Source organism: Microcaecilia unicolor, chromosome 10, assembly GCF_901765095.1.
Source record: "Microcaecilia unicolor chromosome 10, aMicUni1.1, whole genome shotgun sequence".
NCBI lineage: Eukaryota > Metazoa > Chordata > Amphibia > Gymnophiona > Siphonopidae > Microcaecilia > Microcaecilia unicolor.
The window spans coordinates 28,784,844-28,809,803 of NC_044040.1; the positions used below are offsets into that span (position 1 = coordinate 28,784,844).

At 45.7% G+C, this 24,960-nt stretch overlaps 2 protein-coding genes across 2 annotated transcripts in view; one reads left to right on the forward strand and one right to left on the reverse strand.

Moving 5' to 3' along the window:
• CCDC146 (coiled-coil domain containing 146) overlaps window positions 1-20,223 on the reverse strand; it is a 221,081-nt gene extending 200,858 nt beyond the window's left edge. Inside the window, exon 1 of the mRNA XM_030216395.1 lies at window positions 20,147-20,223. The gene's annotated coding sequence lies outside the window, so the exon portion shown is untranslated. The remainder of the gene's footprint in view (window positions 1-20,146) is intronic.
• A 552-nt stretch (window positions 20,224-20,775) lies between these two features.
• FAM185A (family with sequence similarity 185 member A) overlaps window positions 20,776-24,960 on the forward strand; it is a 78,703-nt gene continuing 74,518 nt past the window's right edge. The window contains exon 1 of the mRNA XM_030216744.1: window positions 20,776-21,181. Within this exon, the coding sequence (XP_030072604.1) occupies window positions 20,776-21,181 (406 nt within the window). The remainder of the gene's footprint in view (window positions 21,182-24,960) is intronic.

Here is a 24,960-nt window from a genome sequence, read left to right on the forward strand (position 1 = left end):
CGGCCCTTAATATATGGAGCGGCCTGTGCAGTCTCTTTAGTTAGTTCCGTAGATCAAGGGACAATGCAATTCTCAGGGAAGTCAGAGGGACTGTTTGTCTGATTAATATATGACTGTATTCTTACAATTGTTTTTGTATTTACGTTATATTCAATAAACAGATTTTTTAATTAAAAAGTGCAAACTGGCTATCTCTATTGCATCTAATTACCTATATCAAAAACATGTGGATGCACTCTTGCTATACAATCTGTGGACAATTGCACAATCTTGAAATATGCCGGATATTTTATAAAGTAGCCTCAATAGCCCAGGGAACCATTAATTAGGACTCCACTGAATTGGCCTGTATCATGGGCTCCTCCTACTTTCCGAAAAAAACATCCACAAGTAACAAAAAACTCCCTACTCAAGGGAGAAAAAGATCTTGTGAATAAAAAAACGGATAGAGGGGTATTTTAGTAATCTAGTGCAAATATCAATATAACTATGAGTGCATTACACCACAGAGAGTAATAAATGGAAGTAAAGAAAATATGTGTATAATCACTTCATAATCCTCTTAAAAATGTATACTGAAACGATATTCAAAAGAGAACCACCATTCATTAAATTACTACTTGATTAGAATATTTTTCAATGTTGGAATAAACCACTTATCTTGAAGCTTAGAAATGTTATCACTTCAAAATTCAAAATTCGAGTAGCCAAATCCACCAAAAGCAATTATGAACGGTTTCCAGCCCTGGTTCATGTCTTTCAGTCACATATAGTTCCGGTTGTGAAGTGAAATTTATATGCGTGGGTACTACTACAGCGGTTTATATACTCAGCCGTAATGTCTTCTTAATTTTCTCGACAGCAAGGGACCCCACTGTTTCGCGTTCTTCATCAGGAGAAATATCCAAAAACAAATAGATTTGTTTCTTTTCTATCCATCGCGAACCTTGGTCCAGAACATGGCGACTACTAATATAGAACGCCAACATTAATAGCTCCACCCTATGGGAGTGCATCCACAAGTTTTTGATATATGTTAGTGCACTCTAGACAATTTGAGATATTTTGATCTAATTACCTATAAAATTCTTCTGTTAGTTTTCAAAATTCACACCTCTGGGGAACCAAAATATCTCTCGCTACCTCATACCGTATCATCAATGCAGATTGCTTAGACCGGCAGAGCAAAACCACCTGGTAGTACCTACTTTTAGGGTACAAGGCCAGAATTAGGAAATAAACTGCCCACTAAATAAAGACACCAACCTTCTCTGGATGATTTTAAAGCTGGCCTTAAGACTCTTTTGTTTCAAGGTGCCTTTGGCTAGCCTTCTCTGGCATACCTTGGGAGCAAGTCCTGACCTCATGGACGCACACCTTGTGTGCCCCCCCTCGCTTTCCTATCCACATTTGTAATTCACACCCCATCCCCCTTTATCATATCCTGTCTAACTGCGCTTCCACCACTTTGTTCTTTCTTCGTTTAGATGGTAAGCTGCCCAGATGGCTCATCTAATGGGCGGGATAGAAAGTCTGAAATAAACTTGAAACTTGTTGTATACAGAAAACATATGCAGGATATAATCAGCCACACATGTGGACTTCATTTTATAGATACTTCTCCAGTGGTGAGGTGCAGCCAAATCAGATGATAATGCAAGAATTGCATTGTTCACAAAGGCAGGTTAGTCAATGCTTGATCAAATGCAATGTCTTTGACTGAGGATTGATCCAAGCAAGTAGTATGAAGTGAAGGCATGAAAGAAGGATTAAGTAGCTGCTTTGGAGACGCTGTCCAAAGAAACAGATTTCAAAAAAACTCCAGCAGCTGCAGTGTCTCTGATTTTGTTAAGATTTGACTTTGTGGGTTAGAGGGATACAAACCTGCTTATATAACAGAATTGGATTCAAAGGGCGTAGTCAGACACTCAGTTTTGGGCGTGCCTGAGCCCAAAATGGGTGGGTACGACAACCCTTCCCTGCTGCCTGGCATGTCTCCCTCCCCCCTAGGCAATAGGGGGTCACTTAACTCCACTTCTCCCACCCCCTGGTACCTTTTAATCTTTTAGGTCTTCGCTAGCAGCGAGCAATAACTCATTCTTCTTGCTTGCACCAGCTCTGAGCCTTCCCTCTGATGCAACTTCCTGGTCCTGCAAACAGGAAGTTGCATTAGAGGGAGACTCGGACTGGTGCAAACAGATGGACTGCGTTGCTGCTCGCTGATGGCGTACAACTAAATGATTTAAAGGTACTGGAGTAGGGGGGTTGGGGGAGTGGAGAGGTGACCCCCCCCCCCCATCTCCTGGGGGAAGAGATACTGGGAGTCAACTGCCAGGTCTTGGAGATCCCCAACATTCACATCGCCACTGTGCTGCTAGGTAGGCCTGAGTCCAAAGTGAGTGGGCCTGGGCCTACCCGTGGCTAGGCCACTGCAAGAGACACTCGTTTTGTTTATAGTATAAAACTATATAAAGTGATATATTTATGCTGAGGCGGATACTGGTGAGAGCAAAGCTTTTGTTACTGTAAGTGTAGTGCTTTAAGCAATGGAAGTAAAACCCGGCTGGCTCAATCCGTCCTCCTTTTTCTGGAGCCATATGGTAACCCTATGTAAGTGATTATGCTTTTGCTTACAATATGGATTGTATGTTTATTATCACTGTATGCTACTGATTGGCCAACTAAAGCGAATCACATGAAATTTAAAAAAAAAATCAATACTTGAGGGATGAAATTGGCCATCTGAGGTGGGGGAGGGAAGGGAATTTGACTTGACATCAGTCACTTTACGGTTTAGAAACTCCGGCCAGTCAGGAGGTCTCCACGAGAGGGTTTTTTATTTTATTTAGCTTGATTTTATTTATTGTGATTTATTAATTGTCTTTATGAAGAGATTCATTCAAGGCAGTGTACAGCAGGTACAGTTTAACGTAAAACAAATTTGTTAACAGCATAACCATAGTAAATTGACCATACAGTGGGGGAAATAAGTATTTGATCCCTTGCTGATTTTGTAAGTTTGCCCACTGACAAAGACATGAGCAGCCCATAATTGAAGGGTAGGTTATTGGTAACAGTGAGAGATAGCACATCACAAATTAAATCCGGAAAATCACATTGTGGAAAGTATATGAATTTATTTGCATTCTGCAGAGGGAAATAAGTATTTAATCCCTCTGGCAAACAAGACCTAATACTTGGTGGCAAAACCCTTGTTGGCAAGCACAGCGGTCAGACGTCTTCTGTAGTTGATGATGAGGTTTGCACACATGTCAGGAGGAATTTTGGTCCACTCCTCTTTGCAGATCATCTCTAAATCATTAAGAGTTCTGGGCTGTCGCTTGGCAACTCGCAGCTTCAGCTCCCTCCATAAGTTTTCAATGGGATTAAGGTCTGGTGACTGGCTAGGCCACTCCATGACCCTAATGTGCTTCTTCCTGAGCCACTCCTTTGTTGCCTTGGCTGTATGTTTTGGGTCATTGTCGTGCTGGAAGACCCAGCCACGACCCATTTTTAAGGCCCTGGCGGAGGGAAGGAGGTTGTCACTCAGAATTGTACGGTACATGGCCCATCCATTCTCCCATTGATGCGGTGAAGTAGTCCTGTGCCCTTAGCGGAGAAACACCCCCAAAACATAACATTTCCACCTCCATGCTTGACAGTGGGGACGGTGTTCTTTGGGTCATAGGCAGCATTTCTCTTCCTCCAAACACGGCGAGTTGAGTTCATGCCAAAGAGCTCAATTTTTGTCTCATCTGACCACAGCACCTTCTCCCAATCACTCTCGGCATCATCCAGGTGTTCACTGGCAAACTTCAGACGGGCCGTCACATGTGCCTTCCGGAGCAGGGGGACCTTGCGGGCACTGCAGGATTGCAATCCGTTATGTCGTAATGTGTTACCAATGGTTTTCGTGGTGACAGTGGTCCCAGCTGCCTTGAGATCATTGACAAGTTCCCCCCTTGTAGTTGTAGGCTGATTTCTAACCTTCCTCATGATCAAGGATACCCCACGAGGTGAGATTTTGCGTGGAGCCCCAGATCTTTGTCGATTGACAGTCATTTTGTACTTCTTCCATTTTCTTACTATGGCACCAACAGTTGTCTCCTTCTCGCCCAGCGTCTTACTGATGGTTTTGTAGCCCATTCCAGCCTTGTGCAGGTGTATGATCTTGTCCCTGACATCCTTAGACAGCTCCTTGCTCTTGGCCATTTTGTAGAGGTTAGAGTCTGACTGATTCACTGAGTCTGTGGACAGGTGTCTTTCATACAGGTGACCATTGCCGACAGCTGTCTGTCATGTAGGTAACGAGTTGATTTGGAGCATCTACCTGGTCTGTAGGGGCCAGATCTCTTACTGGTTGGTGGGGGATCAAATACTTATTTCCCTCTGCAGAATGCAAATAAATTCATATACTTTCCACAATGTGATTTTCCGGATTTAATTTGTGATGTGCTATCTCTCACTGTTACCAATAACCTACCCTTCAATTATGGGCTGCTCATGTCTTTGTCAGTGGGCAAACTTACAAAATCAGCAAGGGATCAAATACTTATTTCCCCCACTGTATATAAACATAAATACGACAAATGAGGTAAACTTGGAAACAGCAAATTGAAACCTAATAATAAGACTACCTTGAAACTGGAGATAGAGAAGTATGGTTAACTGTTATTTTTATTTATATTCCGCTTAAGCTAAGCAGATTACAAAATAAACATTTATAATCAATATTTATTACCTAACAGACAATAACATAAATAGACTGCCCCCAAAATCACAAGTAAAAACTGAACTCTAATACAGAAGAACATTGACATTTACAGATACATTTTAATTAAAAGTAGAAAAAGTCATCCCAATATCTTGCTGATTGCCTACCGCTATGCCGCAAAAGCTTAGCTCAAGAAAACAAGTCTTAAATGGTTTCTTAAATGTTTTTTCTGGCTGTCACTGCAAAGCCACTGAAAATTCTGGATATTAGGATCCAAAGGCGCGCCCAAATAAAAGAGTCTTCAACTGCAACTTAAACATAATTGCGGCATCTGGCCTGCAGTCTCAGAGGCCAGAAATCTGTTTGGAGTTTTTCGTCCTGCTATGGAAAAAGACCAGGTTTATATCTTGACAAAATGATTCTCAGGGAAGTGATAGAACAGTCAGTCGTTCAGTATTTTCAGAATGCAAAAGACCTACTCAGTCTGTAAATCTTCAGGATAGTAGATAAGGAGCATCATTATGTAAAGGTCAAGTGTGTGATTTATGAATAGGTTTAGTGAAAGTCTGCAGCTTGATACACAGGCTGTGAAGATTGAGTCAGCAGCTTTATCTCAAATGATATAAATCACTAGGAATAAATGTCCGTTTCTGAGGGCAATGAAATGGGCGCTAGCAAGGGGCCCCCTCCCTCCGAGCTACTTGCCTTGTTCGGTGTTGGCGTCGCTGTGTGTGGGTAGGGTTTTGTTTTTTTTTTTTGTTTGCTGCGCCTCCGTGGCCGTGCCTGTGGCGTTTCGGTTTCGGGCCTCGAGTGTTATAGCTCCGCCCTCGACGTCATGACGTTTTGACGCGAGGGCGGTGCAGACACTCCAGGGCACACCGGATATCTCGGGCGCCTCAACTTCCGTGGAGGCTTCAGAACGTTGGGGTTGCCTTTTATATATATAGATGTGAAATACAGAGATATAATGCAACAGCACAATCAGCACATCATTGTACAATGGCCTGCACTGATTATTGTAAGCACAAGAAAACAGGGTAAAAAATGAATTACCTCCCTCACTCGGAGGCCCTTTTACTAAGCCGTGGTAGGCTCTACATGCATGCAGTGTGCGCCCGAATGAGACTACCGCCAGGCCAGCGTACGCTTCTTTCTTCTGCCTGTGGCCACTGCCTTGCCACACAACTGTTCTGTCGTCTTCAGATCCTCAGATACTATCACCCCAAGGTCCCTCTCCATATCTGTGCATATCAGCCTCTCACCTCCAAGCACATATCTCTTGGATTTCTACTCCCTAACTGCATTCCTCTGCACTTCTTTTGCCAAACATTACACCATTCTTCTAACTTTTGCAGATCCTTTTTCATGATTTCCATTCCCTCTGGGGTGTCCACTCGGTTAGAAATTTTGGTGTCATCCGCAAAGAGGCAAATCTTACATTCTGACCATTCGGCAATGTCGCTCACAAATATATTGAACAGAATCAGTCCCAGCGCCGATCCTTGAGGTACCCCACTACTCACCTTTCCTTCCTCCAAGTGAATTCCATTAACCACCACCCTCAGCTTTCAATTGCCAGCTGAAGCGCAAAAAGTCATCTACAAATGTCATTCCTCCAGACAATGAGTTCCAAAACAAGGGGTCTTGTGTGACCAGGAAAAGTATCCTTCTAAGTGGAAGCTAACATCAGTTCCTGAATAGAGCAAATTTGAAGAGTGAGATCCTGACTTCATCATAATATTCATGTGGAGACATATTGTTGAACATATTCCTAAATAATATTGCAGAGCAATATCTTGAAAAATAAGCACGGAATCTTGAAATTCATTTGAGACCTAATCGGAGGCTAGTATAATAAGTCGGCCGATATTCAAAGCGTTTTAAGCGGGCAGGACCCTCAGGTCAGGCCAGGGGCAGCCTGGGCGCAGTATTGGGCAGGAGCCGGGGGTTAGGCGGGTGCCAGAAATATTCAGTGCCGGCACCTGCATAGCTAGTGGGTGAATTTAGGACAGCTCAAAAGCTGTCCTAACTTCATCCGTTTAGCTATGCGGGTCCCAGAACTGAATATCAGACAGGACCCGCCTATTTTTGAGTTTAAACGCCCTCCTGATCTTCCTCCCAGTCTCCCAAATAGCCCCTCCCTCCTAGCCGCCCCCCCCCCCCCAGCCTGTGAGCATCAACTCCCCTTCCTCCAACCCTGAGGTCTAGAAAGTACCACTAGGTGCCACAATAGATCAGAGCAGCCATTCTGCAAGTATAGCTGCAAGAGGCAGGAGCGAGGGGGTGTCACTCCTGCCCCCCAACGACCCCACTAGGAACACCAGGGAGACAGGTAGGCCTGAGGGAGTAGGGGTGGGGGTTTCATTCAGGGGGAGAGGAGGAGCATTGATGCTCACGGGCTGGGGTAGGAGGGAGGGGGCTATTTGGGAGGCCTGGAGGTAGATTGGGAGGGCTTTTAACTTATGTAAGTACCAGCTGGTATTCAGCAGGGGCCCCCATAACTTTCTTATGCAGGCTCTGGCTGAATACCGGTCAGAACCCGCTTAAGCTCCAGTGGTCAGGGTACCCACACATAGCCTGGCACTGACTATCCAAGACTAATCTAGCTGACGACAGTGCTTAAAAAAACACTGACTATCGCCTACTGAATTTCATCCGGGGGCTGTTTCAATCCCACCTCTTCCCCCATTGAAATGATCTATTCTGCTATGTTTTGTAATTTGATTTGTTTATCTTCATTGCCAGAGGTTCAACAAAAATTGCAAACAGTGAAAGAGACAGATAGATTGGTGTGACAGTGTGCTGGTATGAGCTTAAGACCCAATAGATACATACAACTGAATTTATTTGGAGAAGAGACAGCAATTTATGACTGTGGTTTTGGTATGACTGTCTCGTTAAAAGCTTTATGAATGATAACATTTTATTTTTGTCTTCATTGCTGCCTGGAAATCATTCAAGGCTATTCTGGCTCTAATTTCACTGACTGTATTTATGTACAAACACTGAGGAAGATTAAAGAGTTAAATAATTTGTACAAAGCACCAAGGGTACAAACAAATACTCAAGCACATATATATACTTGTTACACAGAAACTTAGGCCTACCAATTCTGGCCAATAATTTCACTCCTGGTGCCAGACCCCAGGCCCGGCTGATCACTGGCTTTCCCTTCACTTCTTCTCCATAAGAGATCCCCTGTGTTTATCCCAGCCTTTCATAAATTCCATTACTTTTTGGGTCCCCACCAACGACACTGGGAGGCCATTCCTTTTAAGGGAAGAAATATTTTTTGATGTTATTCCTGGGTCCGCCCCTGTGGAGACAAATACCATGACCTCCAGAGCATTCTCTCCTCTTATAAAGCTCCTTGTAACTGAAAGGGAGTTATTTTAAATCATGCAGGGCCGTGCAATTTTTGCCAGATTTTATCAGAGCAAAAGGTTTTAAGTGAAGATAGATCTTAGTGGACTGCATTGTTCATGTAACTTTTGAAAGGACAACTATCTAACCTTTTTTTAATATAACGTTCAAGTAGGTAAAACTTAGAAGCATGTTATATGATAAAGATCCCAAGGTTCATCTAGACTGCTCATTTTCCAGAACAAATATGCTACGTAATATGGAAAATATCAGTGGGGTGTAAAAATATTTATGAATATATGTTATCATAAACGTGATCACTGATGACAAAGAAGGGCATAATCGAAAGGGGCGCCCAAGTTTTCCTGAGGACGTCCATCTTTTGCTTCGATAATACGGTCAGGGACACCCAAATCTTAACATTTAGGTCGTCCCTAGAGATGGTCGTCCTTAGACTTGGTCGTTTCTGATTTTTGGCGATAATGGAAACTAAGGATGCCCATCTCAGAAATGACCAAATGCAAACCCTTTGGTCATGGGAGGAGCCAGCATTCGTAGTGCACTGGTCCCCCTGACATGCCAGGACACCAACCGGGCACCCTAAGGGACACTGCAGTGGACTTCAGGAAAAGCCCCCCCAAAACCCACTCCCCACAACTGTACACCACTACCATAGCCCTTATGGGTGAAGGGGGGCACCTAGTTGTGGGTACAGTGGGTTTCTGGTGGGTTTTGAAGGGCTCATGTTTACCACCACAAGTGTAACAGGTAGGAAGGGGGATGGGTCTGGGTCCGCCTGCCTGAAGTGCAGTGCACCCACTAAAACTGCTCCGGGGACCTGCGTACTGCTGTCATGGAGCTGGGTATGATATTTGAGGCTGGCATAGAGGCTGGCAAAAAATATTTTAAAAAAATGTTTTTTGAGGGTGGGAGGGGGTTAGTGACCACTGGGGGAGTAAGGGAAGGTCATCCCCGATTCCCTCCAGTGGTCATCTGGTCAGTTTGAGCACCTTTTTGTGGCTTGGTCATAAGAAAAAAAGGACTAGGTAAAGTTGTCCAAGAGTTCGTCAGGGACGCCCTTTTTTTTCCATTATGGGTCGAGGACACCCATGTGTTAGGCACGCCCAAGTCCCGCCTTCGCTACGCCTCCGACATGCTCCTGGGAACTTTGGTCATCCCCGCGATGGAAAGCAGTTGGGGACAACCAAAATCGGCTTTCCATTATGCCGATTTGGGCGACCCTGTGAGAAGGACGCCTATCTTGCGATTTGTGTCGAAAGATGGGCGTCCTTCTCTTTTGAAAATAAGCCTAAAAGTGACCCCAAACCGTTTTGCCATTCTTGTCAACCACTGATCTAAGAATATGGGTTTGTCAAGGGTCTGTACTTGAGGGTGGTGATAGAGCTAAAGTGAAGAAATATGCAGTTTTAACAAACCATGCCCCAGAGCTGTGGTGCAGGGCATGACATCTGGGCTATTTATTTTATTTTACTGCTAACCCTGCTGGTAGACTATCCTGCTCATTTTCGAAAGTGATCGCCGGCCATCTTCCGACCAGGGGCGTATCTGCGTGGGGCCACAGGGGCCTGGGCCCCCGCAGATTTCGCCCTGGCCCCCCTCCCCGCCATCAACCCTCCCCCGCTGCTTACTTTTGCTGGCGCCGAGGTCCGACCCGCAATCTCCGTTTTTCGTCTACCTCCGTGGCCATGCTTCCAGGAAGTAACGCTGCAGTGCTGATTCGTTGAATCCAGTTCGGCGTCTGACGTCAGACGTCGAACTGGATTCAACGAATCAGCACTGCAGCGTTACTTCCTGGAAGCATGGCCACGGAGGAAGACGAAAAACGGAGATTGCGGGTCGGACCTCGGCGCCAGCAAAAGTAAGCAGCGGGGGAGGGTTGACGGCGGGGAGGGGGTGGAGAGAGGCGGCGGCGGCGGCGGGGCGGGGCGGGGGGGGGAGGGAGGCAAAAATGTGCCCCCCCTCTCTGGCTGTGGCCCCCCCCTACCGCCGGATTCCAGATACGCCCCTGCTTCCGACATAAATCGGGAGATGGCTGGCGATCTCGGAAAAGCAGCGAAATCGGTATAATCGAAAACTGCTTTTTTGACAGCATCGCCGCTTTCCTGTCGCCTCGCCGGCGAAAGTTCAAAGGGGTGTGTCGCTGGCAAAGCGAAGGCGGGCATGGGCGTGGCTACCAGATGGCCGGCTTTCACAGATAATGGAAAAAAAAGCGGCGTTAAGCAGTATTTCGCCGGCTTTACTTGGTCCTTTTATTTTCACGACCAAGCCTCAAAAAGGTGCCCCAACTCATCAGATGACCACTGGAGGGAATAGGGGATGACCTCCCTGTAGTCCCCCCAGTGGTCACCAACCCCCTCCCACACAAAAAAAATAAAAATAAAGCACTTTTTTGCCAGCCTGTATGCCAGCCTCAAATGTCATACCCAGGTCCCTGACAGCAGTATGCAAGTCCCTGGAGCAGTTTTTAATGGGTGAAGTGCACTTCAGGAAGGCAGACCCAGGTCTATCTCCCCCCCCCCCCCACCTGTTACACTTGTGGTGCTAAGTGTTGAGCCCTCCAACCCCCCCCCCAACACCCACTGTACCCACATGTAAGTGCCCCCCTTCACCCATAAGGGCTATGGTAATGGAGTAGAGGTGTGGGGAGTGGGTTTGAGGGGATTTGGGGGGGCTCAGTACCCAAGGTAAGGGAGCTATGCACCTGGGAGCTTTTTTTGTATTTTTTAAACATTTTTAGAAGTGCCCCCTAGGGTGCCCTGGCATGTGAGGGGGACCAGTGCATTACAAATGCTGGCTCCTCCCACGACCTTGGATTTCGCCGGGTTTGAGATGGTTGGCATTTTTTTCCATTATCGCTGAAAAACAAAACCGGCCAAATCAAACCCGGCGAACTCTGGCATTTGGCCGGGCTAAACCGTATTATCGAAAGAAAAGATAGCCGGCCATCTTTTTCGATAATACGGTTCCGGCCAGCTGTTGCACCGCCGCCAAAATAGATTGCCGGCGATCTATTTTGCCGGCGATGTTCAATTATGCCCCTCTATGGGGCTCATTTTCAAAACATTTAGACATACAAGGTACCATTTCACATTTCTACCACTCTCTCAGTATATCTATCTATCTATCTATCTATCTATCTATCTATATATATATATATATATATATACACACACACACACAGTGCACTCCATTTAAGTGCACGTCGGATAAGCGCATGCTCTGTTTAACTGCATGCCGTACTTCGGTCCCATTTTTGGCACCATCAATTTCTATGGGGACAAACTTCGGTTTAGCGCACCACTAATAAGTGAAAGATTCACTTATATGCATGGTTCAAGACCGCTCCTCTGCAGGAAAGACGCCGCATAAGCGCTCACATGGAATATGGAAGCCGATTGGCGCGTGACAACCAACGAGATTTCAAATTTACCACCCCTTTAACTGTCACAGGCAGAATAAGCGAAAGAATGCTGTTAGAGTGTACAATGGGGTCGTCATCACGCAACTGTAAGACTTTAACACTGGCTGAACGAATAGAAGTTCTTAAAAAATTAGAAAACAAAGAAAGTCAAGCATCTATTGCTAAAGAATATGGGGTCAATCCCAGTCAAATTTCACATGTCTTGAAGCAGAAAGACCAGCTTCTGGAAGACTGGCAAAACAATACAAATCCACAATGGAAACGAAAATGGGCGGGAAAAGCTGAGGAGGTAGAAGATGCTCTTCTTCGGTGGTTTTCTCGAGTCAGGAGCAGACAGTTTCCTGTCAGTGGTCCACTGCTTATGGAGAAAGCTAACCAGCTAGCTGAAAGTCTTGGACTAACTGAATTCAAAGCCACTGTTGGATGGTTGGAAAGATGGAAGGAGAAACAGCATGGTGAGAAACAAGACGCTGATGACTTTGGTGCTGAAAATTGGGTTGTTTCAGTTCTTCCTACCATCTTGAACGAGTTTGCACCTCGTGACATTTTCAATGGTCTCTACTGGTGAGAGATTCCTGATGGAGCACTTGCATTCAAACATGCCGAAACTACTGGAGGTAAAACGTCGAAGGATCGACTGATGATCCTCCTTTGCTGCAATATGGATGGCAGTGAGAAGTTGAAACCCCTCGTCACTGGAAAGAGCAAACAGCCCCGTTGCTTCAAGAAAGGTAAGTGACTTCCTGTGTCATACAAGGCTAATGCAAATTCATGGATGACTGGGGAAATTTGGAAGCAGTGGCTAAAGAAGTTAGACACTAGAATGCGGGAACAAAAGTGTCAGATTTTGCTGCTTTGTGATAATTGTGCTTCACACAGTGATGATGTCAGGCTGTCTAACGTCAAGATGGTCTTCCTGCCACCAAACACTACCTCTCTGATCCAACCTATGGATCAGGGCATAATAGCCAATTTCAAACAACATTATCGGGCTCTTGTGCTACGTCGTCTGATGAGCGTTATGGATTACCAGACTGGCAAGGATACACGTGCTGTTGAACTGGCTCCTAATCTATCACTGTTGGATTCCCTACATATGCAGAAAGAAGCCTGGAATCATGTTACACAGGCAACCATTGTGAACTGCTATAAGCGGGCAAGCTTTGTTAAGGATGTGAAGAGGGACGAAACAGATGCAGCTATTGCAAACACGTCAGATGAACAGGTTATTGACATCCCAGCCAGTGTTACTGAAGAGGAGTTTCATCGCTACGTAGCTGTTGATTACGATCTACAAACAGCTGACGACAGCACTGATGTCGAGCTATGCACCTACACGCAGGCAACAACGGCTGATGATGAAACAGAGGATGAAATGAGCAGTGAGGCACATGCTGACGAAATTCAACAACCTCCTCCTGTCACTTTTGCAAGAGCGCTGGAGAATCTCAACACCGAGTGGGCCTATCTGGAGGCCACTGGATGTCAGTGCTATGACAGTTTTTACCGTCTGACAGACGTAGTCTATGGAACTCATAGACCCAATAGTGTACAGAGGACTATGACTGATTACTTCAAGTAAGCCTAACATCAGTTAATGGAGTCTGTATACTGTATGTATAATAATAAACAGTACTGTACATATGTTTATCAGATGTAAAGCTTCTTTGGGTCACAATGGTTAAGTGCACGCTCCAGTTAACTGCATGCATTCCTTTGGTCCCAGACCCTTGCACTTAAGCAGATTGCACTGATATATATATATATATATATATATATATATATATATATATATATATATATATATATATATATATATATATATATAATAAAGATTTTCTCATTCCCTCTGAACCTCTCTCTCTCTCTCTACAGATCATGACCCCTTGTCTTTGAATATTTTTTTCCCTGAAAAATGACTCATTCCACTCTAGTGAAGTCAGCTACATGTTGGAATGTCTCTGTCTTATTCCCCATTTTCCTTCCAGAAAATAGCATTTTGAGGTCCTTAAGTTTCTTTGAGTAGAGTTTGCCGTCACTGATGTGATAAAAAGGTAGATAATTGTATACATTTTAAGATTAAGCCCAACCTCATCAGCAAGTAAATTAAGTGCAACTTGCCAATAATGATATAATGAATTGGGCTCTTGAGGGCTGCAGGGAGCAGCACCTTGCTAAATTATTTTCTAAAAACAAGGACTGCCTGAGTGAAGCAGAGCAAGCAAGAATTACTTGAAAAGAAATTGGCAGCACAACACTGCTTGATAATTAAGATCAATTAATAACTTCACAGATCCAAAGAATTCTTGTAGCTCATGTTTAATTCTCTCAGCAGAAAATATTCAAAACATTGATAGAGTACTTATCGCCATCCAGTGGAACATTTGTTGAATTGTACAAAAAGAAAGCACTAAGCACAATAAAATCCAAAGCAAAATCAAACATATAAACGGCAAGTGACCGACTCACCTGCAAATGCGCAGTAGAGTTGGAACGCTGAGAGGTAGAAGTCCAAGCCCCGCCTCCACCAGCAGTACAGCCCAATGGGGAGGAGGGCTTGGACATGGGCATGGAAATCGGAGGAGGAGGGAGCAGGGAGGGAAGGAGGGGGCGGAACTGAGGGAAACAGACGCTGGGGGGAGGGCAGGGGAGAGAGCAGGGTTGGGGGGGAGGCCATAGGAAAACAAAAAACTAGCCCGTTGTTACGGGTTTAACGGCTAGTCTTAAATAAAAGCAAAATGTCTATTTTAAGCCCAACGTAGCCACATTTCACCAGAAATGGCTACATCAGGGCAATATGTGAGTAAGGCACCACAATAAAACAAACAACATATAAATATATGAATAAAAAGTAACAATAAATAAATAAATGCATAAGATACAGAGAACTTGAAATTAAAACCAATTATATTCAAAATACATCATAAAATGTTAACAAATTCATAATGATACCATCATAACCAACTGTGAAAAACATAACTTCAAAATAGATCACAATAAGAGAATGACAATCATAAAAATGATAAACATACCATAAAATGACGTAACCTATGATCAATATCATCAAGGGACCTTTTAAGAAATAGGGGAAGACCTTCCTCTTTAAAAAGTACAAAAGCCAACCCCATAACATTTAGGGCACAATGTAATTTGTTTAAAAAGTTATAAATAACCCCTATGTACATGGGATGACACACTAATAATATTTTTTGGCGGGGAGGGGTTTTAGGAGTAATACACACACACACACACACACACACACACAAAAGGAAAACATATACTAAGTTGGCAAGTACATGGCATGTTGAGTAACTGATTTGCCTACTTCTCACCTTTGTTCTCTCTCTTTGCCTTCCCACTCGAATTCTCTTTTTTCCTGTTATCCATCCTATACTGAAATAGCATTCCTTTCTTTCTGAGCTTTGATTGTGTAAACCACTTTGCTATCTTTCTCATGTTTATTAAAACTCGGTATACCACCATTTCTGGACAAGCAGGTCAGGGTGGATTAGAAAATACAACAAACCAAACTGAAAATAGGCACCTACTGGGTGGGAGGGAGGCCTGCCTGATGGTGGGTGCTGGGAGGGAGGAAAGCCTGATGGTGGGTGCTGGGTGGGAGGGAGGCCTGGTGTTGGGTGCTGGGTGGGAGGGAGGCCTGATGGTGGGTGCTGGGTGGGAGAGAGGCCTGGTGTTGGGTGCTGGGTGGGAGGGAGACCTGATGGTGGGTGCTGGGTGGGAGGGAAGCCTGATGGTGGGTGCTGGGTGGGAGGGAGGCCTGCCTGATGGTGGGTGCTGGGAGGGAGGAAAGCCTGATGGTGGGTGCTGGGTGGGAGAGAGGCCTGGTGTTGGGTGCTGGGTGGGAGGGAGGCCTGATGGTGAGTGCTGGGTGGGAGGGAAGCCTGATGGTGGGTGCTGGGTGGGAGAGAGGCCTGGTGTTGGGTGCTGGGTGGGAGGGAGGCCTGATGGTGAGTGCTGGGTAGGAGGGAAGCCTGATGGTGGGTGCTGGGTGGGAGGGAGGCCTGATGGTGAGTGCTGGGTGGGAGGGAAGCCTGATGGTGGGTGCTGGGTGGGAGGGAGGCCTGATGGTGAGTGCTGGGTGGGAGGGAAGCCTGATGGTGGGTGCTGGGTGGGAGGGAGGCCTGATGGTGGGTGCTGGGTGGGAGGGAGGCCTGCCTGATGGTGGGTGCTAGGTGGGAGGGAGGCCTGGTGTTGGGTGCTGGGTGGGAGGGAGGCCTGGTGCTGGGTGCTGCCAGGTGCTGGGAGGGAGGGCAGGGGGAAGAGGAGGGTGGCTGGACATTTGAGGCTGGAGGGGAGAGGAGGGTTGCTGGACATTTGTGGCTGGAGGAGAGAGGATGGTTGCTGGACATGGATGGAGGGCAAGAAATGAAGAAGAAAGGAGAAAAGTAAAGAAATCAATGGAAAGGAAGCCCTGGAAACGGAGTTAAGAGAACAGAAAGAGAGCAGCAGAATCAGCGACTAGAACCAATATGGATAGAAAAACAAAATCACCAGACAACAAAGGTAGGAAAAATCATTTTATTTTCATTTTAGTGTTTGGAATATGTCGAATTGGAGAATTTACATCTGTAACAGCTTACAGAAATGATTTATAATGGAAGAAAATCATGTTATTTTTTTCTCCTATACTAGTATAATATTTTCAGCGATGTCTGTTTATATGCGCCATGGCTGGTGTAAGGGGTGTGGCTATCATAGGGGTGGAGTCATATGTGGTGACCCCGCCCATAATGAGTATCAGCACTTTGAGATAAATAATTCGATTTTGGGTTGCTGTTTGGGCACTGGGTCTCTAAAAGGTTCGCCATCACTGCCCTAGGTATAAAAACTTAGACTGTGAGCCCTCTAGGGACAGAAAAAGTATCTGCATATGTGCACAGTGCTGCCTATGTCTAGTAGTGCTATAGAAATAATTAGTAGTAGTAGAACTCTATGGCTAAATTAAAAATTATATATGTTTTTAACTGATTTTCTGTGGGGTTTTTTGTTACATTTGTACCCCGTGCTTTCCCACTCATGGCAGGCTCAATGCGGCTTACATGGGGCAATGGAGGGTTAAGTGACTTGCCCAGAGTCACAAGGAGCTGCCTGTGCCTGAAGTGGGAATCGAACTCAGTTCCTCAGTTCCCCAGGACCAAAGTCCACCACCCTAACCCCTAGGCCACTCCTCCACTGTTGCTACTATTTGAGATTCTACATGGAATGTTGCTATTCCACTAGAAGTCGGCCCTTGCAGATCACCAATGTGGCTGCGCAGGCTTCTGCTTCTGTGAGTCTGACGTCCTGCACGTACGTGCAGGACGTCACACTCACAGAAACAGAAGCCTGCGCAGCCTTCTACATGGAATGTTGCTAGTGGAATAGCAACATTCCATGTAGAATCTCCAATAGTAGCAACATTCCATGTAGAATCTCCAATAGTATCTATTTTATTTTTGTTACATTTGTACCCCGCGCTTTCCCACTCATGGGAGGCTCAATGCGGCTTACATGGGGCAATGGAGGGTTAAGTGACTTGCCCAGAGTCACACGGAGCTGCCTGTGCCTGAAGTGGGAATCGAACTCAGTTCCTCAGTTCCCCAGGACCAAAGTCCACCACCCTAACCCCTAGGCCACTCCTCCACTGTTGCTACTATTTGAGATTCTACATGGAATGTTGCTATTCCACTAGAAGTCGGCCCTTGCAGATCACCAATGTGGCTGCGCAGGCTTCTGCTTCTGTGAGTCTGACGTCCTGCACCTACGTGCAGGACGTCACACTCACAGAAACAGAAGCCTGCGCAGCCTTCTACATGGAATGTTGCTAGTGGAATAGCAACATTCCATGTAGAATCTCCAATAGTAGCAACATTCCATGTAGAATCTCCAATAGTATCTATTTTATTTTTGTTACATTTGTACCCCGCACTTTCCCACTCATGGGAGGCTCAATGCGGCTTACATGGGGCAATGGAGGGTTAAGTGACTTGCCCAGAGTCACAAGGAGCTGCCTGTACCTGAAGTGGGAATCAAACTCAGTTGCTCAGTTCCCCAGGACCAAAGTCCACCACCCTAACCACTGGGCCACTCCTCCACTCCATTTTCATTTTCTTTAAAATTTAGTTTTGGCCTAAGTGTTTATTTTTATGAATTATGTACATGATTTTGTTTAAAACACATAAACAAAGAAAATAAAGAGCAAAGACGTCCACCCATGTGGGACCCCACCAAAAATCAGTCCTAGAGTTAAGGTGCATATGATCTTTTAATATGGTAAGCCCCCAATTTTTTTAAAGATTATTTTTAGCAAATAGGGCAGTTATTTTTCCTTAAAGAACTCAAAGCATGTATCTTGTTTTACAGCAAAATTACAAGCACAAGTTTTTTTTTAATTTACTCCCTCATTCAATACAATAGATCAAGAGAACAATTAGTCGTATCTAAGGTGATTTTCTCTCCTCTCATGACATCCTCGATCCACTTCAATCCGGTTTTCGCCCCTCTGCACTCGACAGAAACGGCACTCTCTAAAGTTTGCAATGACCTGCTCCTGGCCAAATCCAGAGGTCATTACTCCATCCTCATCCTCCTCGATCTTTCTGCCGCGTTTGACACTGTCAATCATGATTTACTTCTTGCCACGCTGTCCTCTTTTGGGTTCCAAGGCCCTGTCCTCTCCTGGTTCTCCTCTTATCTCTCCCACCGCACCTTCAGGGTACACTCCCATGGATCTTCCTCCACTCCCATCCCACTATCTGTTGGAGTTCCCCAGGGATCTGTCCTTGGACCCCTTCTCTTCTCAATCTACACCTCTTCCCTGGGCTCGCTGATCTCGTCTCATGGTTTCCAGTATCATCTTTATGCTGATGACACTCAGCTATACCTCTCCACACCTGACATCACCGCGGTGACCCAGGCCAAGGTATCGGCCTGTTTATCCGACATCACGGCATGGATGTCCAACCGCCACCTGAAGCTGAACATGTCCAAGACCGAGCTCCTCGTCTTTCCTCCCAAACCCACTTCTCCTCTTCCTCCACTCTCTATCTCTGTTGATAACACCCTCATCCTCCCCGTCCCATCTGCCCGCAACCTCGGAGTCATCTTCAACTCCTCCCTCTCCTTCTCTGCGCATATCCAACAGACTGCCAAGACCTGTCGCTTCTTCCTCTTCAACATCAGCAAAATTCGCCCTTTTCTCTCTGAGCACACCACCAAAACTCTCGTCCACGCTCGCCTTGATTACTGCAACTTACTCCTCACCGGCCTCCCACTCAGCCATCTATCCCCCCTTCAATCAGTTCAGCACGCTGCTGCACGTCTTATATTCCGCCAAAACCAATACACTCATATCACCCCTCTCCTCAAATCACTTCATTGGCTTCCGATCAGATATCGCATACAATTCAAGCTCCTCCTCCTTACCTACAAGTGCACTCAGTCTGCGGCTCCTCACTACCTCTCCACCCTCATCTCCCCCTATGTTCCCGCCCGTAACCTCCGCTCACAGGACAAAGCCCTTCTCTCAGTACCCTTCTCCACCACTGCCAACTCCAGGCTCCGCTCATTCTGCCTTGCTTCACCCTATGCCTGGAACAATCTTCCTTTACCCATACGCCATGCGCCCTCCCTACCCATCTTCAAATCTCTGCTTAAAACTCACCTCTTCTATGCTGCATTCGGCGCCTAACCGCTCGAGATAGATAGAATGCCCCAATCTATCCACCCTATCAGATTAACTGTTCACTCGTCCTCTAGATTGTTCACTTGTCCTTAGATTGTTCTCTTGTCTTTAGATTGTAAGCTCTTTGAGCAGGGACCGTCCTTCTATGTTTAAATTGTACAGAGCTGCGTAACCCTAGTAGCGCTTTAGAAATGCTAGTTAGTAGTAGTAGTAGTAGTAGTAGTAGTAGTAGGTGATGACTTTTTTCATAAGCACAAGGCTGACTAACCAGTAGTCACCCCAACTGTGACACATCAGATCTAATGAATAGACAAATAAATGCTGTCACAGAAGTTTGAAAACGTCGTAGCTTAGAAACATAGTGCCATTTTTGGAATTAACCTGTTGCTTTTCGCCATTAGAATTAGCACAGACTCAATCCCATTTTCTCTGGAATTATTTTCCTAAATTTGTCCTAAACTGAAGACCCATCTCTTTAACAAGGCATACCACAAAGATCAACAAATGTGAACTCCTCCACATATATCCAGAATTGTCTTATAATACTTGCTTGTTATACTATTATCATGCTGTATCATTATCATGTATCCAAGATCCTTCTGTAATACTAAATGTCTATTTTCTTGTATATTTCCACCATCCATGATGTATTGTAAGCCACATTGAGCCTGCAAAGAGGTGGGAAAATGTGGGATACAAATGCAATAAATAAATAAAGTAAATAAACAACCTCTCGACTGATATAAAATGCAGTCGATTTAACAAGTTGCGCCCCGAGTTTAAATCTGGAATACGTCAGCAATTGTAATACTAATATTAGATACAAATCCCTGAACTATCCGACAATGAAAAATCACGGTCACTCAATAACGTGATTCTCCATTCAGTCGCCTCCAGCGAGCACAGGTAACCCAAGCCGACAGCACGTGACAGAAACTCTCACCTGGTCAGGCCGGGGGTTGGAGAGTAAACGGTAAAAGCCTTGTGGGCTCCCGGGGGGAACGGGATGCTTCAGTTTACAATAGAATAGGAGTCGAGGCAGCCCTCCTTTCACTGAGCCTAGGCGTCCGTTTCCATGGAGACGACAGAAAACTAAGCCCCGCCTCCTCCTCCTCCCATACGGGCTCAAACGCCAATCGTACCTCTGGCCCAATAGGAAACCGCCGGAGGCGGTACATCACTAATGCGTGCCCCGAAGGCCTGAATAAACTTTTCTTCGCGTAGTAGTGTTTTAAGAGTTTACACCTATTCTGAAGAATTGCAGCATATGGTGAATTCGAATATTGCGCGGGAAACGGCAGCGTTTCCATGTTTCCCTAAGAGGGGACAGTATAACAGTCTAACTTTTGTTTACAAGTCTAGGGAAAGTGGGGTGGGAAGTAGATCTTCTTCAAAGCCTTAGAAAACAGAGCGTGGAGTGTCGGGTACTGTAGTTCACAGTTCGCTCTCCGCACTGGGAAATCCCTCGAATGGGACTACTCCTCCCAGAAGGCAGTGCGGAAAGCGCACGAGCTCGGGGACTGACTGAGAGGGAGGCTGCTGTTCTGTTTCGGGAAAACAGGCGAAGGAGGGATGTTGTTCGTTCCTTTCGCCTTTTGCCGTGGCTGCTGCGCTCGCTCTCTGTGGAGGACAGGGGGCTGGGCGAGGATACCGTTGCGGGCTAGCTCAGAGGGCAGCGGGTCGGCGGAAGGCAGCAGGAGGAAGCCCCTGAAGCAGTGGACGTTAATCGTCAGCCCCTACGGCTCGTTGAGGATGCGGCTGCCGTGCGGGGTCACCGTGCGTTCCCAGGACCCTGTCAGTCACCCGCACGCTGACCGGCTCTTCGTCACCGTGTCTGGCGTGGAGAGGCGCGTGGACCGCGGGCTGGACCTGGACAACATCGAGGTCAGGTACGATGAAACGGCCAGGCAGGTGCACATCGTGTCGGAGAGCATCGACAGCAAGAGCTCGGTGGATGTCAGCACGCCGCTCAAGTTCGGTATGTGGGCGGGAGGAGTAATATGGGGACTTCCCTCCTCGAGGGTCCGTCCCAGGGTCAGCTCTGGCACAGGTCTGTAGTAGTGATCACTGTTCTTAAGTGTTTGAACAGTCCAGTTGCTAGATACCAACGCACAGCACTCTGCATCACTGAAAACCAACCTACCTACCTACCTACTCTGATACGAATGGGCAGGACTAAGTTCAGCATGAAACTGGATTGCCTCCCTCAGGGTACAGACTTTTTTTTTTGTTTGTTTTTTTGTTACATTTGTACCCTGCGCTTTCCCACTCATGCCAGGCACAATGTGGCTTACATGGGGCAATGGAGGGTTAAGTGACTTGCCCAGAGTCACAAGGAGCTGCCTGTGCCTGAATTGGGAATCCAACTCAGTTCCTCAGGACCAAAGTCCACCACCCTAACCACTAGGCCACTCCTTCACTGTTGCTACTATTTGAGATTCTACATGGAATGTTGCTATTCCACTAGCATCATTCCATGTAGAAGTCGGCCCTTGCAGATCACCAATGTGGCCGCGCAGGCTTCTGCTTCTGTGAGTCTGACGTCCTGCACGTACAGGACGTCAGACTCACAGAAACAGAAGCCTGCGCAGCCTTCTACATGGAATGTTGCTAGTGGAATAGCAACATTCCATGTAGAATCTCCAATAGAAGCAACATTCCATGTAGAATCTCCAATAGTATCTATTTTATTTTTGTTACATTTGTACCCCGTGCTTTCCCACTCATGGCAGGCTCAATGCGGCTTACATGGGGCAATGGAGGGTTAAGTGACTTGCCCAGAGTCACAAGGAACTGCCTGTGCCGGGAATCGAACTCAGTTCCCCAGGACCAAAGTCCACCACCCTAACCACTAGACCACTCCTCCACTTGACAAGTTCTTATGATTAACGCATATTCAGCTGCCTAAGGGGCCCTTTTGCGCTACTGTCTGCTCTGCCAAAATGGGCCTTTAGCTGCCTGGAGTGGGCTGGGTTTGGGTGTGATAAGGGCGGGAGGAGGTGTGGCCGGCTGTGACCACTAAGCACATGGGTCTATACCATGTGCTAGCTGTCCCAATTGCCAGTAATGCCGCCGAACTTACCGCCACCTCAAGAGGAGGCTGTAAGTGTAGCTGCGCTACCAGTAGTCTGGTAGCACAGCACATTGTGTGTGGGGTGCATCTCCTTACTCCTCCCCCCATGTGGCACCCAATCCTGAACCTCTCTGACAAGACCCCGACACTCCCCATGATGACAGGGTGGACCCTCCAATCCAATCTGGTACCAGCACAAGCAGGCCACCCCCTTCCCCAAACTGCCCCTTACACTTTACAGCCCCACCTTCTGCCAAAGCCCAGGACTGGGTTGAGTGAGAACCCCAAGAACAGGGGTTTTCATGTCTTTTCACAAAAATACTCCGTACATTGAGTAAAAACAAAACAAAACTAGATTTCACAGTAAAAGCTCCAGAGAAATACACAATTTAAAATCAGAAATAATGCAATTACTCAAGCTTCTTCAGAAAGCTGCAAGAATGTGTGGACTTTCTGATGCTTTTCTGAGGCTGCCTCCACCTCCTTAGAACCTGTCTTCCTGAATCCATTGAGAAGAATCGTGGTAAATACCTTGGTTCGCAAGGCCTTGGATTACCTGGCTTCTAGACCATGTGCCTTAGATGAGCCTGTCCTGAACTCCTCCAGCCTTTCAGTAGATTGGAAGTGAGCACCTCTTTATCTGGTAGTGGAACTTAAAGGCCTGTACAGCCCATGGCTGCCTGTCAGCTCTCTTGACCCTGGAGAGCTGCAGCCCACTGTAGTTCATTTCGGCTCCTTGGGCCCAACCTGTGAGTTGTGAGGTGCAATTATATAACCCCCTCTGTTTACTAAGCCGTACTAGCGCTTACACAGCCCATACATTTTGAATGGGCTGTGTCAGCATTGCCACGTGGCTTAGTAAACCGGGGGGGGGGGGGGGGGGGTAAATTAGGTCCTAACATTTACTTGCACATTATGCACATAAATATTAACAATACTAGAATATAAACGTAGAAATGTGCGTGTATTCCAATGTTCACCTAAGCACTATTCTGTAAATATGTGCCTTTTTATTTTACATAGCACATATTTGTAAGGGGGTAGGGTTCCCACTTACAAGTGTACCTTACAGATGTTAGGTGCACTGATACTGGGTTATACTAGTATTCTGTAATGGAACTTAGGCACCTTGGTTCTGTTACAGGATAGACTCTAACTGCGCAGCCTCGGAGTGCTTAAATAGAATTTGTACGCAATGCACAGGGTGGGCTGCCACGTCACACAAAATATCTTGTACCCGGGAACTCCCTCTTTCCAGGAAGCTCATCATTACGTATGTACACACATTTCTCCTAATAGAGCCCTAGGGGTCTCGGCATTTACTTCTCTCTATTACTAGAGAAACATTTCTTGCATACTGTTCACTTTTCCTATCATTTTCTCGTGATCCAGCCCCAGGTCTCTCTTGTTTAGTGTCTTGCTGGCTTTTCCCCTCTCAAAGAGGTATTTGGACTGTAGATTTCAGCATCCCAAATGTTTAATTTTGGGGTCATTTTTGATTAAAGCATAGTTGTCATATCTTTTTGACTTAAAAAAAATATTAAGCCTGCCATGCTGTTCAACAGACACATTTTCCTTAAGACTTGCTTTTTCTTTTTGTTTCCATATTGGAAGAATAGATTTTTCACTGGCTTCTAAAAGCTTTGATTGGCATATAAGTTTTCAAAATACATATTTATATAATAATTTTTTTACCACTGTTTCATGTATACTTTGAGTCTCAATGGCATTGAGATTGTTTAGTTGCTTTTTTTTCTAGTCCTTTCCTTTGGCATATACAATCCTGGGTGACGGGTGAGAGTTTGCTATTTGATCAGTTGTAATACTTGTCTTTTGGAGGCGTCTTAAGTTTTATTTTCCTCAGTTGTCTTTTCATATTTTGATCTTGCAGTTTCCGCCTTCTCGTTGGGCTTCCATTTCAGTTGGAACTGGATTCTGTTGGACTCCATCAAGTTGAGCTGGCATAGCAGTTCTCTAGGACATTGTTTCTAGTTTATAACCTCTTAGGTAGCCTTGCCATGGTAACTACAGTCCTTGGTCAGGGACCACAGACTGTGGCTTCATTTGGAAACTCATACATGCGCTTGGAAACTAGCTAGTAGGTGTCACCATTAGGTACCCTGGGAACAGAGACCACTACCTCCATAGCATCTCCAGCTGAGTCTTTGAACTGAGGTTTTGAAATTGCTGTTAATGATGGCTTCATCATTGTTCTTTCCAAGAAAGAGAGAGTCCATGATTAATTATGGCAGCATCGTTTTAATGCTCTAGAACAGTGGTTCTCAACCAGTGTGTCCCCAAGAGGCAGGAAGTGTGTCTCAAAAAATTTGGTGTAGATGCAAGACTGTGTTTCCTACCATCAGTGCCTGCAAGCTAGGAAGAACAGCAATATTTTGATAGGTTCTTGAAATCCCTGTAACTGGTCCCTAGTTTTGCTTCCCCACTGCCCCCAATAATAACTGCTGCCTACAGCTCCAACAGAAAACGTTGCAGGTCTGCTGTCCATAAATTCTGTTTGCTATATGCTTTCTGAGTACCATATTGGCAGATTTTTGTGTTGCTTTACAGTGTCTGGCAAAGGTGTGATTTTGTGTTGCTGTTACTGATTTGACATTACAATTTGAATATATGCCAGTATTTGTTTTGTTGTATGACAAATGAGAAATCTGGGATTGATGTATTGC